At 40.9% G+C, this 13,242-nt stretch overlaps 1 protein-coding gene across 3 annotated transcripts in view; it reads right to left on the minus strand.

Annotated features, from left to right (window-relative positions):
- Window positions 1-13,242, minus strand: part of CCNY (cyclin Y) — a 111,808-nt gene that overhangs the window by 11,611 nt on the left and 86,955 nt on the right. For 2 of the 3 annotated variants that reach the window (XM_068987917.1, XM_068987916.1), the window contains 2 exons: window positions 1,731-1,766; window positions 64-121 (listed from right to left, as the gene is read on the minus strand). In XM_068987917.1, the coding sequence (XP_068844018.1) occupies window positions 64-121; window positions 1,731-1,766 (94 nt within the window). The remainder of the gene's footprint in view (window positions 1-63; window positions 122-1,730; window positions 1,767-13,242) is intronic. The other variant, XM_068987918.1, reaches the window with a different exon arrangement.

Genomic DNA, 13,242 nt, shown 5'->3' on the forward strand with positions numbered 1-13,242 from the left:
GTGGCCCACAGGAGCCACAGAGACATGACTGGACCACACCCTGGGACCCAAGGGGAGGCTTACCGAAAGAGGGTGAAGGTTTTCATCGAAAATATCCAAGAGCATCCTTCCATCTGGGTCCCTGGGGAGGAAAGTAACAGAAAAATGGAGTTTCCCTTCTGTAACAGAGTACCAATCAAAATGAAAACAAAATATATTCTGATTCAACTGTTATTTCAAGAAACATGAATTATCATTTTTTGGGGAACAATAATTAATCACTTTTGAAAAGTCCATAAAATAAAGGTTATGAACCCTCATTTAGTAAAGTAAAAATCAAAGACTTTCATTTCTTGAGTTTTCAAATGCAGCAAATCTGTATTTCTTTAACATCTTGTTTCTGAGCAAAGTTTGATGGATCTGTTTAAACCACAACTACATTGTGGTCAACACAAAAGAAGTCTGAGGGTAAGAATGAACACGCAGTGTGTCCTGGAAATTAGCCTGAAATTCTCACAGCATGCAGCTTAACCACTTCACTACTGAGGGGCTTCACGACTGTTTTTTTAAAAGGATTTTATGAATGTATTTATCTTTGGCCGCTCTGGGCCTTCGCTGCCGCGCGGGCTTTTCTCTAGGTGCTGTGCAGGCTTCTCGTTGCAGAGCATGGGCTCTAGGCACACGGCCTTCAGCAGTCATGGCATGTGTGCTCAGTGGTGGTGGCTCCTGAGCTCCCGCGCACAGGCTCAGTAGTTGTGGTGCGAGGGCTTAGCCACTCTGCAGCATGCGAAATTGTCCTGAATCAGGGATCAAACTTGTGTCTCCTGCACTGGCAGGTGGATTCTTTACCACTGAGCCATCAGGGAAGCCCCACAACTCAATTCTGAGAAACAACAGGGGCATGTAGAAAAGTGTACCTGGCTGTTACCAAGCGGGTACCTGCACAGACCCATTTAAAGCGGTGGCTCTCTCTGTGAACACAGGCAGAAGGGGCGCTGGGCTCTGGGGGGGGCCACACCCCGCTAGTGACGGCTCTGCTTCCACTTGACTTATGTCATTTGAGTGAAAATAAAAAATTTTCTTTGGAAACCACTGCTTTGCTAACAGTACGTAATGTTCCAACGTTAGTTAGGCTCCCGATTTTCAAAAGCTGCAGATCTGTCTCTGCCATGCACCCCCGTGGCACACACTACAGTTTCTGTTCTATGACTTACTATCTGCAAAAAGACGAAAGAGAGCTTGGCAGAACAGCTAACTTGTTATATGATTTTTCCATGATTCCGTGTTTCAATTCACTTCTAAAATTAACTGAACTATCTCCAGACTCCCATCAGAGAGGATTTCTACCACCTTAAAAGAGTTCATGACTAACTTTACAACAAAACTGTTTCTACTGAATTGAAACTATAAACTTCTTTTTCATATGAAAGCTGTGCACAGAAACTTGTTGAAATATTTTATAAAAGACTGAATGTTTAAGTGAATGACACAGAAAATAAAGTCACGAGGAGGCTGAATACTGTCAAGAAACTCTGTTCTCTTTTGCTGACTTCATTTGGTTTCCTCTGACTCAGAAGCAGTTCAGTACTTCTCTGGGAGGTGTGGGTAAACTGTGTTACCTTTACAGATTCTATGAAAGTGAGATAAGAATACAAAACTCAAAGGCTGAGGCAACTAGAACACAATAGGAAAAATGTAATTGCTGATAAAGTATGATGTTTTCAGCACAAAATTAAACAAAATCCACATACCTGTTTTTGATGTGGTAATATATTGCGAGAGCTACACTGTAAAATAAAATGCAGTTCAGTGTTTCATAAGCATAGTCAAGATGTTATAGTTTCTCTGGCATCAGTCTGATCATAAATGTTTAAAACTTAAGTAAAACGATCCATGTGAACAGCCCCCATTTAATTCAGAATGCTGATTAAGAATATGCACTCTGTGAAGTAAATCAATCAGGTATTTATACCCAGCAGTTATTAAATCTTTTCTAGAAACACCAAAACTTTGTGATATTCAGAAATAAATTTCTCTATCTGAAATTTTAAGCTTTCCTCACTTTATAATATAGTCATTATGTAAAAATTAAGTGATGAAATTAAACTCCTCTAGAGGTCTCCCAATTCAGCACCTGCTATTTTAGACAATCAGTGGTTTCCTTATAACTACCAGAAAAACGTGAATATTACCCACAGCGGTTTTACATTTTTTCTCTTAAAATCAATAACCTCTTGACAATCTGCCTAACTTATTCATTCATCTGCTGAAATGGTACTTACCTCCTATTTGTAATACCTTATACTTTAATACTTTAAAATTTCATTTTACATTTTAAAAGAATTTAATGAAGATATTCCCATCCCCTGAATTTTCAAGTACTGTTTCTCTGATTATAAAATGAGATATATTCATATTGTAAAAATTTTTGGAAAATAAAAGTATCCAGAAAATAATTCCTCTGCCCAAAGATGATTACTACCAGCTTGAGATACAGAGACATCTCTTCCTAGTTACCTATAAATTATGTGTGTAAGGAAGCAGGCTGGCATCCCACTTTCATCCTCATTAACATGTTTCTTACCATTAAAACGTTACTCAAAAATACAACTTTAAATGGCCGACTATATTCCATATTCCACCATACTACTGAATAATTTATTAACCATTTCTCTATTCTTGAACATTTAAGTTGTTTATAGTATTTTGCAATTATGATTAACACCATAATATTCCCACAAATAAACATTTTGTGACCTACAACTCTTATTATTATTTCCACAAGAAAACATCCTGTAATTGGAAACAGCTCTAAGGTCATTAATAGTCATAAGGCTCCCCCAAACATACCTCCCAAAATCTTTGCAGAAAAGCTGTACCAGTGTACACCTCCTCACCAGTGTCTGTCTCACTTCACCTTCACCAACGCTCACCTTGAATGTTTTGAAAAAATGTTCTCCAGCTGGATAGGGTACAAAGGGTAACTGCTTTCACCCTGAGTTTCTTTGATCACCTATCAAGTGGGCAGGGTTATTCAGGCTGAACTGTTCAATCTTTTTATTACTTCCTTCTTTGTAACCTGTCTAGATCCTTCCACAATTTTAAAATTTACTGAGGAGGCCAATTTTAAGCTTCTAAGAACGTAGCTAACTGGCTGCATCAGATTGTGCTCTGGTCTCTGAGCCCAGGAACTGCCACCCAGGGCCCCAACATGGAGCGAGCAGACTGAGCCCCAGACACCTCCCCTCACTTGGCGGTGCCCACCTAGAGCCTGGGCATGCACACTGGACTCCAAGCGGGCCCGACGTTCACCCACGACCTGACACAACAGCTCATTCACTCTGCCGAAAGAGAGCACGTTCTCCCAAACCTCTTTTTCCAGATCTATGAATTCAAGAGATTTTAGACAAGCGTGAAAAGTATTCCCGAGCAAGTGTAATATATTCATTCTCCTAACATCCTGAAAAGCATCTAAGCTGATGGAGGAATTGTAATTGGGGTGAAGGGACTTCAAAAATTTAAAAAATAATGGTACAGTTTTCCAAGTACCTTCACATACATGCACCTAAAAAAGCCCTGCCATGAGAAATAATAAATGTTACCGATTCTATTTTATAAATGAGAAAATTCATGTAAAGATATCAGATGTCAGGATTTCTGACTTATATAATGGTTTTGTGCCCTTTCATTCTATAATGCCAGCCTCTGGAAAAAAGGAAGAGATACTGTTTTATTCATTTAAAAGTCACGCTGTGATGATTAAATTGAATGTTTCATATGATGGGTTTGGTAAAGTGATTACTTTAATTGCTTTAATTGGTTGAGGAAAAAGTATGGTCCCTGCTTTCCCTGTGAGGGAACATGTCATAGGAAAAACATCACTGGACTAAAGTCAGACCAGCTAGGCTCAAAACCTGGCTCCTTCATGAGTTAGAGTTCGTCCACCCCTCAGAGCCCTCACTTCCTCATCTATAACATTCGGACACTTCAACCTGCATCGCAGAGTAGTTATTACAATCAAGTGAAGTAAATAAAAGCATGATCTCAAATATAAAGTTCTCAAATGCAAGTTACTATTATTACTGCTGTTGTTGCCCTATGAATAATCACCACCTCTGGAGGTCTTCCAGCCTCTGTGGAGGGAAAGTCTCAGGGCCCCAGGTTACTACTATCTCCCATATCTCCAGAGCCGAAAGGCAGGTTGGACGTTATCATGACTCACACCCCCGTGAAACACAGGGATGCTCGGAAGGCCAATGTCCACTCAAGGTCAAACCCCCAAAGTGAGAAAACCAAGCTGAGGATGCACGTGTGGTCCAGCTCCACCGGCCAGTTCAGCGGGTCACCGTGAAAGAAGCAAGCGACTCTTGGGGGCAAAGCCTGGCCAGCTGGAAATGGAATCAATCCCAGGCTTCACTCCCAATGGCCAGCTTGGGAGGCCTGGCCAGTCGGCCACATCCTCAGAACTGGCGAGGTCTCCCAGGACAGGCCGACCAGAGGGCAAGAGCAACCGCCTTAGTTGCAGAACCGGTGGAAAGGGGAGCCTGGAAGGAAAAGATGTTATTTTCTTGCCCAGGAAAACAAACCCCATTTCTGACAGCTAGCACCACCCTTGCCTCACTTCTGACCTAGAGCTAGGTCAGAGGTGCAGGGTTCTGGAAGGTCTACGAAGCTGCTCTGACCCTGAGGCCAGGGGCCATGGATGGTGTGGGCAGCTGCAAACAGCTCCTCACCACCTGCACCCATCCTCTGAGCACCAGCCCCATGCTTGTACACAACTGGAGGTCTGGGGTGGTTACAGGGGTACCGCGGTGGATGGCAAACTCTGAATTCATGCCATATATATCAGCATTCAGGGGAAAGATGGGAAAAATCAAGTTTTCAGGGAAGATATCATGCCTGTGAAAAAAAATGAACAGAGTCGTGTGGAAACCTGTCACACGTCTGCTTCTCTTTGACCTTTCAACTCTCCACCCATTCCCTAACCAGAATGTGCAAAGATGTTTGCTCTTTGGGCAATCCCCAATTTACAAAAGAGTTTTCTTAAAAAAAATATATATATATATATATATATATATGAATTTTATTTCACAGTACCTTTCAGTTCCTGGATTTCTATTTGGGTCTTTTTGTAACTTTACTCTTTTTTCTGGCTGTACCGACCAGGGATTGAACCCGGGCCACGGCCATGAAAAGCCCAGAATCCTGACCACTAGGCCACCAGGGAACTCCCCAGAAGGTTTTCTTCTAAAATTAGCTTACAAAGCAGTTGTTAGAACCTAGAGCTTTTCTCAAAGGTCAAAAGTGGTTAACATAAGGTGAGTTCAGCCTATGAATGCCCTGCTCTGCCCACAGGAAGCTGAATGACTGATTAGTGAGTTTGTATCAATTTTAACATCTTGGGGGAGGAGGCCACAGGGCCCTTAGCAGGTGGCAGGATTTCAGAACAGGAGGGCATTCAGACCTTGCACACCCTGCCCTTCATGACATGCGTTCCCCTTGTGCGGGCAAAGGCCCTGGCTGAAGTCTTCCAGGCCGGCTAACACCTCAAAATGACCATCACCAAGTCATGTATGACTTACCAGATTTACAGGGAAGGATTCTGATGGTATGTCTACAGTTAGGGTCCACCCTGCCAAGCTCTCAGATCCAAAATGGATATTTTTAAAAAGAGGGCACATTTTAAACCAAATAAGCCATTGCCTGAAGGCATCTCAAATCTGGGTGGTGTCCAGGGAAGCCACAGCGTCCACACTGGACTCTTCCCCTGGACACTAAAGCCTTATCACTGCCGTAGCTTTCCAGCTTCTCTTCCTCTTTTTTTTAACATTTTTTTATTGAAAGATAATTGCTTTACAGAATTTTCCTGCTTTCTGTCAAACCTCAACATTAATCAGCCATACGACCCCACAGACTGTAGCCTACCAGGCTTCTCTGTCCATGGGATTTTCCAGGCAATAGTACTGGAGGGGATTGCCGTTTTCTTCTCCAGGGGATCTTCCCAACCCTGGACTTGAACCCGGGTCTCCCATATTGTAGACAGACGCTTTACCATCTGAGCCACAGCTGATAGGTATATACATATCCCCTACCTTTTGAGCCTCCCTACCATCTCCCTTCCCATCTCACCCCTCTAGGTTGATACAGAGCCCCTGTTAGACAGAGTTTCCTGAGCCATACAGCAAATTCCCATTGGCTATCTATTTTATATATGGTGATATAAGTTTCCATGTTACTCTTTCCAAACATCTCACCCTCTCTTCCCCTCTCCCCATGTCCATAAGTCTTATGTCTGTTTCTCCACTGCTGCCCTGTAAATAAATTCTTCAGTACCATTTTTCTAGATTCTGTATATGTGCGTTGAATACGATATTTATCTGACTTACTTCACTCTGTTCAATAGGTTCTAGGTTCATCCACCTCATGAGAACTGACTCAAAGGCACCTTTTTATAGCTGAGTAATATTCCGTTGTCTATCTGCACCACACCTTCTTTATCCATTCATCTGCCGATGAACACCTAGGTTGCTTCCATGTTCTAGCTATTGTAAATAGTGTTGCAATGAATAATGGGACACGTGTGTCTTTAAGTCTTGGTTTCCTCGGGGTATATGCCTGGGTCGTATGGTGGTTTTATTTCTAGTTTTTTAAGGAATCTCCATACCGTCTTCCATGGTGGCTGAATCAATTTACATTCCCACCAACAGTGCAAGAGGCTCCCTTTTCTCCACACCCTTCTCCAGCATTTACTGTTTGTAGACTTTTTTAATGATGGCCATTCTGACTGGTGTAAGGTGACATCTCATTGCAGTTTTGATTTGCAATTCTCTAGTAAAGAGCGATGTTGAGTATCTTTTCATGTTTGTTAGCCATCTATGTCTTCGTTGGAGAAATGTCTGTTTAGGTCTTTTTCCCACTTTTTGATTGGATTGTTTGTTTTTCTGGTATTGAGTTGTATGAGCTGCTTATATATTTCAGAAAGTAATCTTCTGTCAGTTGTTTCATTTGCTATTATTTTCTCCAGACAGCATTCTGAGGGTTGTCTTTTCAGCTTGCTTAGTGTTTCCTTTGCTGTGCAAAAGATTTTAAGTTTAGTCAGGTCCCACTTGTTTACTTCTGTTTTTATTTCCATTACGCTAGGTGGGTCACACAGGATCTTGCTTTATGTCATCAAGTGTTCTGCCTATGTTTTCATCTAAGGGTTTTTATAGTTCTGGTCTTGTATTTAGGTCTTTAATCCATTTTGAGTTTATCTTTGTGTATGGTGCTAGGAAGTGTTCTAAATTCATTCTTTTACATGTAGATCTCCAGTTTCCCCAGCACCATTTATTGAAGAGGCTGTCTTTGGCCCATTGTATATTCTCGCCTCCTTAGTAAAAAATAAGGTACCCATAGGTGCATGGGTTTATTTCTGGACTTTGTATCTTGTTCCATTGGTGTATATTTCTGTTTTTGTGCCGGTACCATACTGTCTTGATGACTGAAGCTTTGTAGTATAATCTGAAGTCAGGAAGGTTGAGTCCTCCAGCTCCATTCTTCTTTCTCAAGACTACTTTGGCTATCGGGGTCTTTTGTGTTTCCCTATTAATTATGAAATCTTTTGTTCTAGTTGTGTGAAAAATGTCATTGGTAATTTCATAGGGATCAGAGTGAATCTATAGACTGCGTTTGGTAGTATAGTCATTTTCACAGTATTGATTCTTCCTACCCAGGAACATGGAATATCTCGCCATCTGTTTAATGTCATCTTTGATTTTTTTCATTAGTGTCTTATAATTTTTTGTGTACAGTTCCTTTGTCTTCTTCAGTTCAGTTCAGTTGCTGAGTTGTGTCCGACTCTTTGTGACCCCACGGACTGCAGCATGCCAGGCCTCCCTGTCCATCACCAACTCCCGGAGTTTACTCAAACTCATGTCCATTGAGTCGGTGATGCCATCCAACCATCTCATCTTCTGTCGTCCCCTTTTCCTCCTGCCCTCAATCTTTCCCAGCATCAGGGTCTTTCAAATGAGGCAGTTCTTCGCATCAGGTGGCCAAACTATCAGAACTTCAGCTTCAACATCAGTCCTTCCAGTGAATATTCAGGACTGATTGATTTCCTTTAGGATGGGTTGGTTGGATCTCCCTGCAGTCCAAGGGACTCTCAAGAGTCTTCTCCAACACCACAGTTCAAAAGCATAAATTCTTTGGCGCTCAGCTTTCTTTATAGTCCAACTCTCACATTCATGTGACTACTGGAAAAACCATAGCCTTGACTAGACAAACCTTTGTTGGCAAAGTAATGTCTTGGCTTTTTAATATGCTGTCTAGGTTGGTCATAACTTTCCTTCCAAGGAGTAAGCATCTTTTAATTTCATGGCTGCAGTCACCATCTGCAGTGATTTTGGAGCTCAAAAAATAAACCCTGCCACTGTTTCATTGTTTCCCCAACTATTTACCATGAAGGGATGGGACTGGATGACATGATCTTCGTTTTCTGAACGTTGAGCTTTAAGCCAACTCTTTCACTCCTCTTTCAATTTCATCAAGAGGCTCTTTAGTTCTTCTTCGCTTTCTGTGGTAAGGGTGGTGTCATCTGCACATCTGAGGTTATTGATATTTCTCCTGGCAATCTTGATTCCAGCTTGTGCTTCCTCCAGCCCAGCGTTTCTCATGGTGTGCTCTGCATAGAAGTTAAATAAGCAGGGTGACAATATTCCACCTTGACGTACTCCTTTTCCCATTTGGAACCAATCTGTTGTTCCATGTCCAGTTCTAACTGTTGCTTCCTGACCTGCATACAGATTTCTCAAGAGGCAGGTCAGGTGGTCTGGTATTCCCATCTCTTTCACAATTTTCCAGTTTGTTGTGATCCACACAGTCAAAGGCTTTGGCATAGTCAATAGAGCAGAAATAGATGTTTTTCTGGAACTCTCTCGTTTTTTCCGTGATCCAATAGATGTTGGCAATTTGATCTCTGGTTCCTGTCTTTCCTAAATCCAGCTTAAACATCTGCAAGTTCTTGGTTCACATACTGTTGAAGCCTGGCTTGGAGAATTTTGAGCATTACTTTACTAGTGTGTGAGATGAGTGCAATTGTGCGGTAGTTTGACCATTCTTTGGCATTGTCTTTCTTCGGGATTGGAATGAAAATTGACCTTTTCCAGTCCTGTGGCCACGGCTGAGGTTTCCAAATTTGCTGGCATATTGAGTGCAGCACGTTCACAGCATCATCTTTCAGGATTTGAAGTAGCTCAACTGGAATTTCATCACCTCCACTAGCTTTGGTCATAGTGATGCTTCCTAAGGCCCACTTGACTTCACATTCCAGGATGTCTGGCTCTAGGTGAGTCATCACACCATCTCGATTATCTGGGTCTTGAAGATCTTTTTCATATAGTTCTTCTGTGTATTCTTGCCACCTCCTCTTAATATCTTCTGCTTCTGTTAAGTCCACACCATTGTGTCCTTTTGTCCTTTGCATGAAAAGTTCTCTTGGTATCCCTAATTTTCTTGAAGAGATCTCCAGTCTTTCCCATTCTATTGTTTTCCTCTATTTCCCTGCATTGATCACTGAGGAAGGCTTTATTATCTCTCCTTGCTATTCCTTGGAACTCTGCATTCAAGTGGGTATATCTTTCCTTTTCTCCTTTGCCTTTAGCTTCTCTTCTTTTCACAGCTATTTGTAAGGCCTTCTCAGACAATCATTTTGCCTTTCCACATTTCTTTTCCATGGGGGTGGTCTTGATCACTGCCTCCTGTACAGTATCATGAACCTCTGTCCATAGTTCTTCAGGCACTCAATCAGATCTAATCCCTTGAATCTATCTGTCACTTCCACTGTATAATCGTAAGGGATTTGATTTAGGTCATACCTGAATGGTCTAGTGGTTTTCCCCACTTTCTTCAGTTTAAGTCTGAATTTGGCAATAAGGTTTTCTTTTTTGTGTTGACTTTGTCTGGTTTTGGTATCTGGGTGATGGTGGCCTCGTAGAATAAGTTTGAAAGTGTTCCTTCCTTTGTAATTTTTTGAAAGAATTTTAGAAGGATAGGCATTAGCTCTTCTCTAAATGTTTAACAGAACTCTCCTGTGAAGCCATCTGGTCCTAGGCTTTTGTTTTTGGGGAGATTTTTGATCACAGGTTCAATTTCAGTGCTTATAATTGGGTTGTTCATAATTTCTATTTCTTCCGGGAAGATTAAACTTTTTTAAGAATCTGTCCATTTCTTCCAGGTTATCCATTTTATTGCCATATCAGTTCAGTTCAATTCAGTCGCTCAGTCGTGTCTGACTCTGTGACCCCATGAATCGCAGCATGACAGGCCTCCCTGCCCATCACCAACTCCTGGAGTTCATTCAGACTTGTGTTCATCCAGTCAGTGATGCCATCCAGCCATCTAATCCTTGGTCATCCCCTTCTTCTCCTGCCCCCAATCTCTCCCAGTATCAAAGTCTTTTCCAATGAGTAAACTCTTCGCATGAAGTGGCCAAAGTACTGGAGTTTCAGCTTTAGCATCATTCCTTCCAAAGAAATCCCAGGGTTGATCTCCTTCAGAATGGACTGGTTGGATCTCCTTGCAGTCCAAGGGACTCTCATAGTCGTTCATAATAGTCTCTTATCTTATAATCCTTTGTATTTCTGCACTGTCTGTTGTAATCTCTCCTTTTTCATTTCTAATTTTGTTGATTTGATTCTCCTTTTTTTCTTGATGAGTCTGGCTAAAGGTTTGTCAAGTTTATCTTCCTAAAGAACCAGCTTTTAGTTTTATTAACCTTTACTATTGTTTCTTTCATTTCTTTTTCATTTATTTCTGCTCAAATCTTTATGACTGCTCTCCTTCTACTAATTTTGGGGGTGTTCTGTCCTTTTTCCAGTTGTTTTGGGTGTAAAGTTAGGCTGTCTATTTGATGTTTGTGTCTTGAGGTAGGGTTGTGATGCTATAAACTTCCCTCTTAGGACTGCTTTTGCTGCATCCCATAGGTTTTGAGTTGTCATGTTTTCATTGTTATTTGTTTCTAGAAATTTTTTAATTTTCCTTTTGATTTCTTCAGGAACCTGTTGGTTATTTAGAAACATAGTGTTTAATCTCCATGTGTTTGCGTTTCTTACAGTTTTCTTTCTTATAACTGCTATCTGGAGGAGGCAATGGCACCCCACTCCAGTACTCTTGCCTGGAAAATGCCATGGACGAAGGAGCCTGGCAGGCTGCAGTCCATGGGGTCACTAAGAGTCGGGCACGACTGAGCGACTTCACTTTCACTTTTCACTTTCATGCACTGGAGAAGGAAATGGCAATCCACTCCAGTGTTCTTGCCTGGAGAATCCCAGGGATGGGGGAGCCTGGTGGGCTGCCATCTATGGGGTCGCACAGAGTTGGACACGACTGAAGTGACTTAGCAGCAGCAGCAGCAGTCTCATAGCATTGTGGTCAAAGATGCTTGATACAATTTCAATTTTCTTAAATTTACTGAGGTTTGATTTGTGACCAAGATGTGGTCTATCCTGGAGAATGTTCCATGTGCACTTGAGAAGGTATATTCTTCTGCATTTAGATGGAATGTCCTGAAGATATCAATGAGATCCATCTCATCTAATGTATCATTTAAGACTTGTGTTTCCTTATTAGTTTTCTGTTTTGACCATCAGTCCAATGGTGTGAGCGGGGTCTCCTATTATTATTGTGTTACTGTCAATTTCTCCTTTTATGTCTGTTAGTGTTTGTCTTATGTATTAGGTGCTCCTATGTTGGGTGCATAGATATTTACAATTGTTATGTCGTCCTCTTGGATTGATCCCCTGATCATTATGTAGCGTCCTTCCTTATCTCTTGTGATATTCTTTATTTTAAGGTCTATTTTGTCTGATACGAGGATTGCTACTCCAGCTTTCTTTTGCTTCCTGTTTGCATGGAATATATTTTGCCATCTTCTCACTTTCAGTCTATATGTGTCCTGAGGTCTGAAGTGGGTTTCTTGTAGACAACATATATATGGGTCTTGTTTTTGTATACATTCAGCCTGTCTGTGTCTTTTTGTTGGAGCATTTAATCCATTTACATTTAAAGTAATTATTGATATATATGTTCCTATTGCCATTTTCTTAATTGTTTGGGGTTGATTTTGAAGATCTTGTTCCTTCTCTTGCATTTGTAGACTATATAAGTCCCTTTAACATTTGTTGTAAAGCTGGTTTCATGGTACTGAATTCTCTTAACTTTTGCTTATCTAAAAAGCTTTTTATTTCTCCATCAGTTCTGAATGAGATCCTCACCAGGTACAGTAATCTTGGTTGTAGATTTTTCCCTTTCAGTATTTTAAATATATCCTGCCATTCCCTTCTGGCCTGCAGAGTTTCTGCTGAAAGATCGGCTGTTAAATGTATGGTGTTTCCCTTGTATGTTACTTGTTGCTTTTCCCTTGCTGCTTTTAATATTCTTTCTTTGTGTTTAGTCTTTGTTAGTTTGATTAGTATGTGTCTTAGCATGTTTCTCCTTGGGTTTATCCTGTATGGGACTCTCTGTGCCTCTTGGACTTGATTTGACGATTTCCTTTTCCATGTTGGGGAAATTTCAACTATAATCTCTTCAAAATTTTTCTCATAGCCTTTCTTTTTCTCTTCTTCTTCTGGGACCCCTATAATTCGAATGTTTGTGCATTTGATACTGTTCCAGAGGTCTCTGAGACTATCCTCAGTTCTTTTCATTCTTTTTACTTTATTCTGCTCTCCTGAAGTTATTTCCACCATTTTATCTTCCAGCTCACTGATTTGGTCTGCTTCAGATTCTTTCCAGAGTATTTTTAATTTCAGTAATTGTGTTGTTTGTCTCTGTATGTTTATTCTTTAATTCTTCAAGGTCTTTGTTAATTGATTCTTGCATTTTGCCCATTTTGATTTCAAGGTTTTTGATCATCTTTACTATCATTACTCTGAATTCTTTTTCAGGTAGTTTGCCTATTTCCTCTTCATTTATTTGGACTTCTGTGTTTCTAATTTGGTCCTTCATTTGTGTAGTATTTCTCTGCCTTTTCATTATTATTTTTTTAAACAATGTGTCTGAGGTCTCATTTTCCCTGGCTTCAAGGTTGAATTCTTCCTTCCTTTTGGTTTCTGCCCTCCTAAGGCTGGTCCAGTGGTTTGTGTAAGCTTGGTATAGGGTGAGATTTGTGGTGAGTTTTTTGTTTGTTTTTCCTCTGATGGGCAAGGCTGAGTGAGGTGATAATCCTGTCTGCTGATCATTGAGTTTGTATTTTTGTTTTGTTTGTTGTTTAGATGGGGCATCCTG

Source organism: Capricornis sumatraensis, chromosome 15 (assembly GCF_032405125.1).
Source record: "Capricornis sumatraensis isolate serow.1 chromosome 15, serow.2, whole genome shotgun sequence".
NCBI classification, from domain to species: domain Eukaryota; kingdom Metazoa; phylum Chordata; class Mammalia; order Artiodactyla; family Bovidae; genus Capricornis; species Capricornis sumatraensis.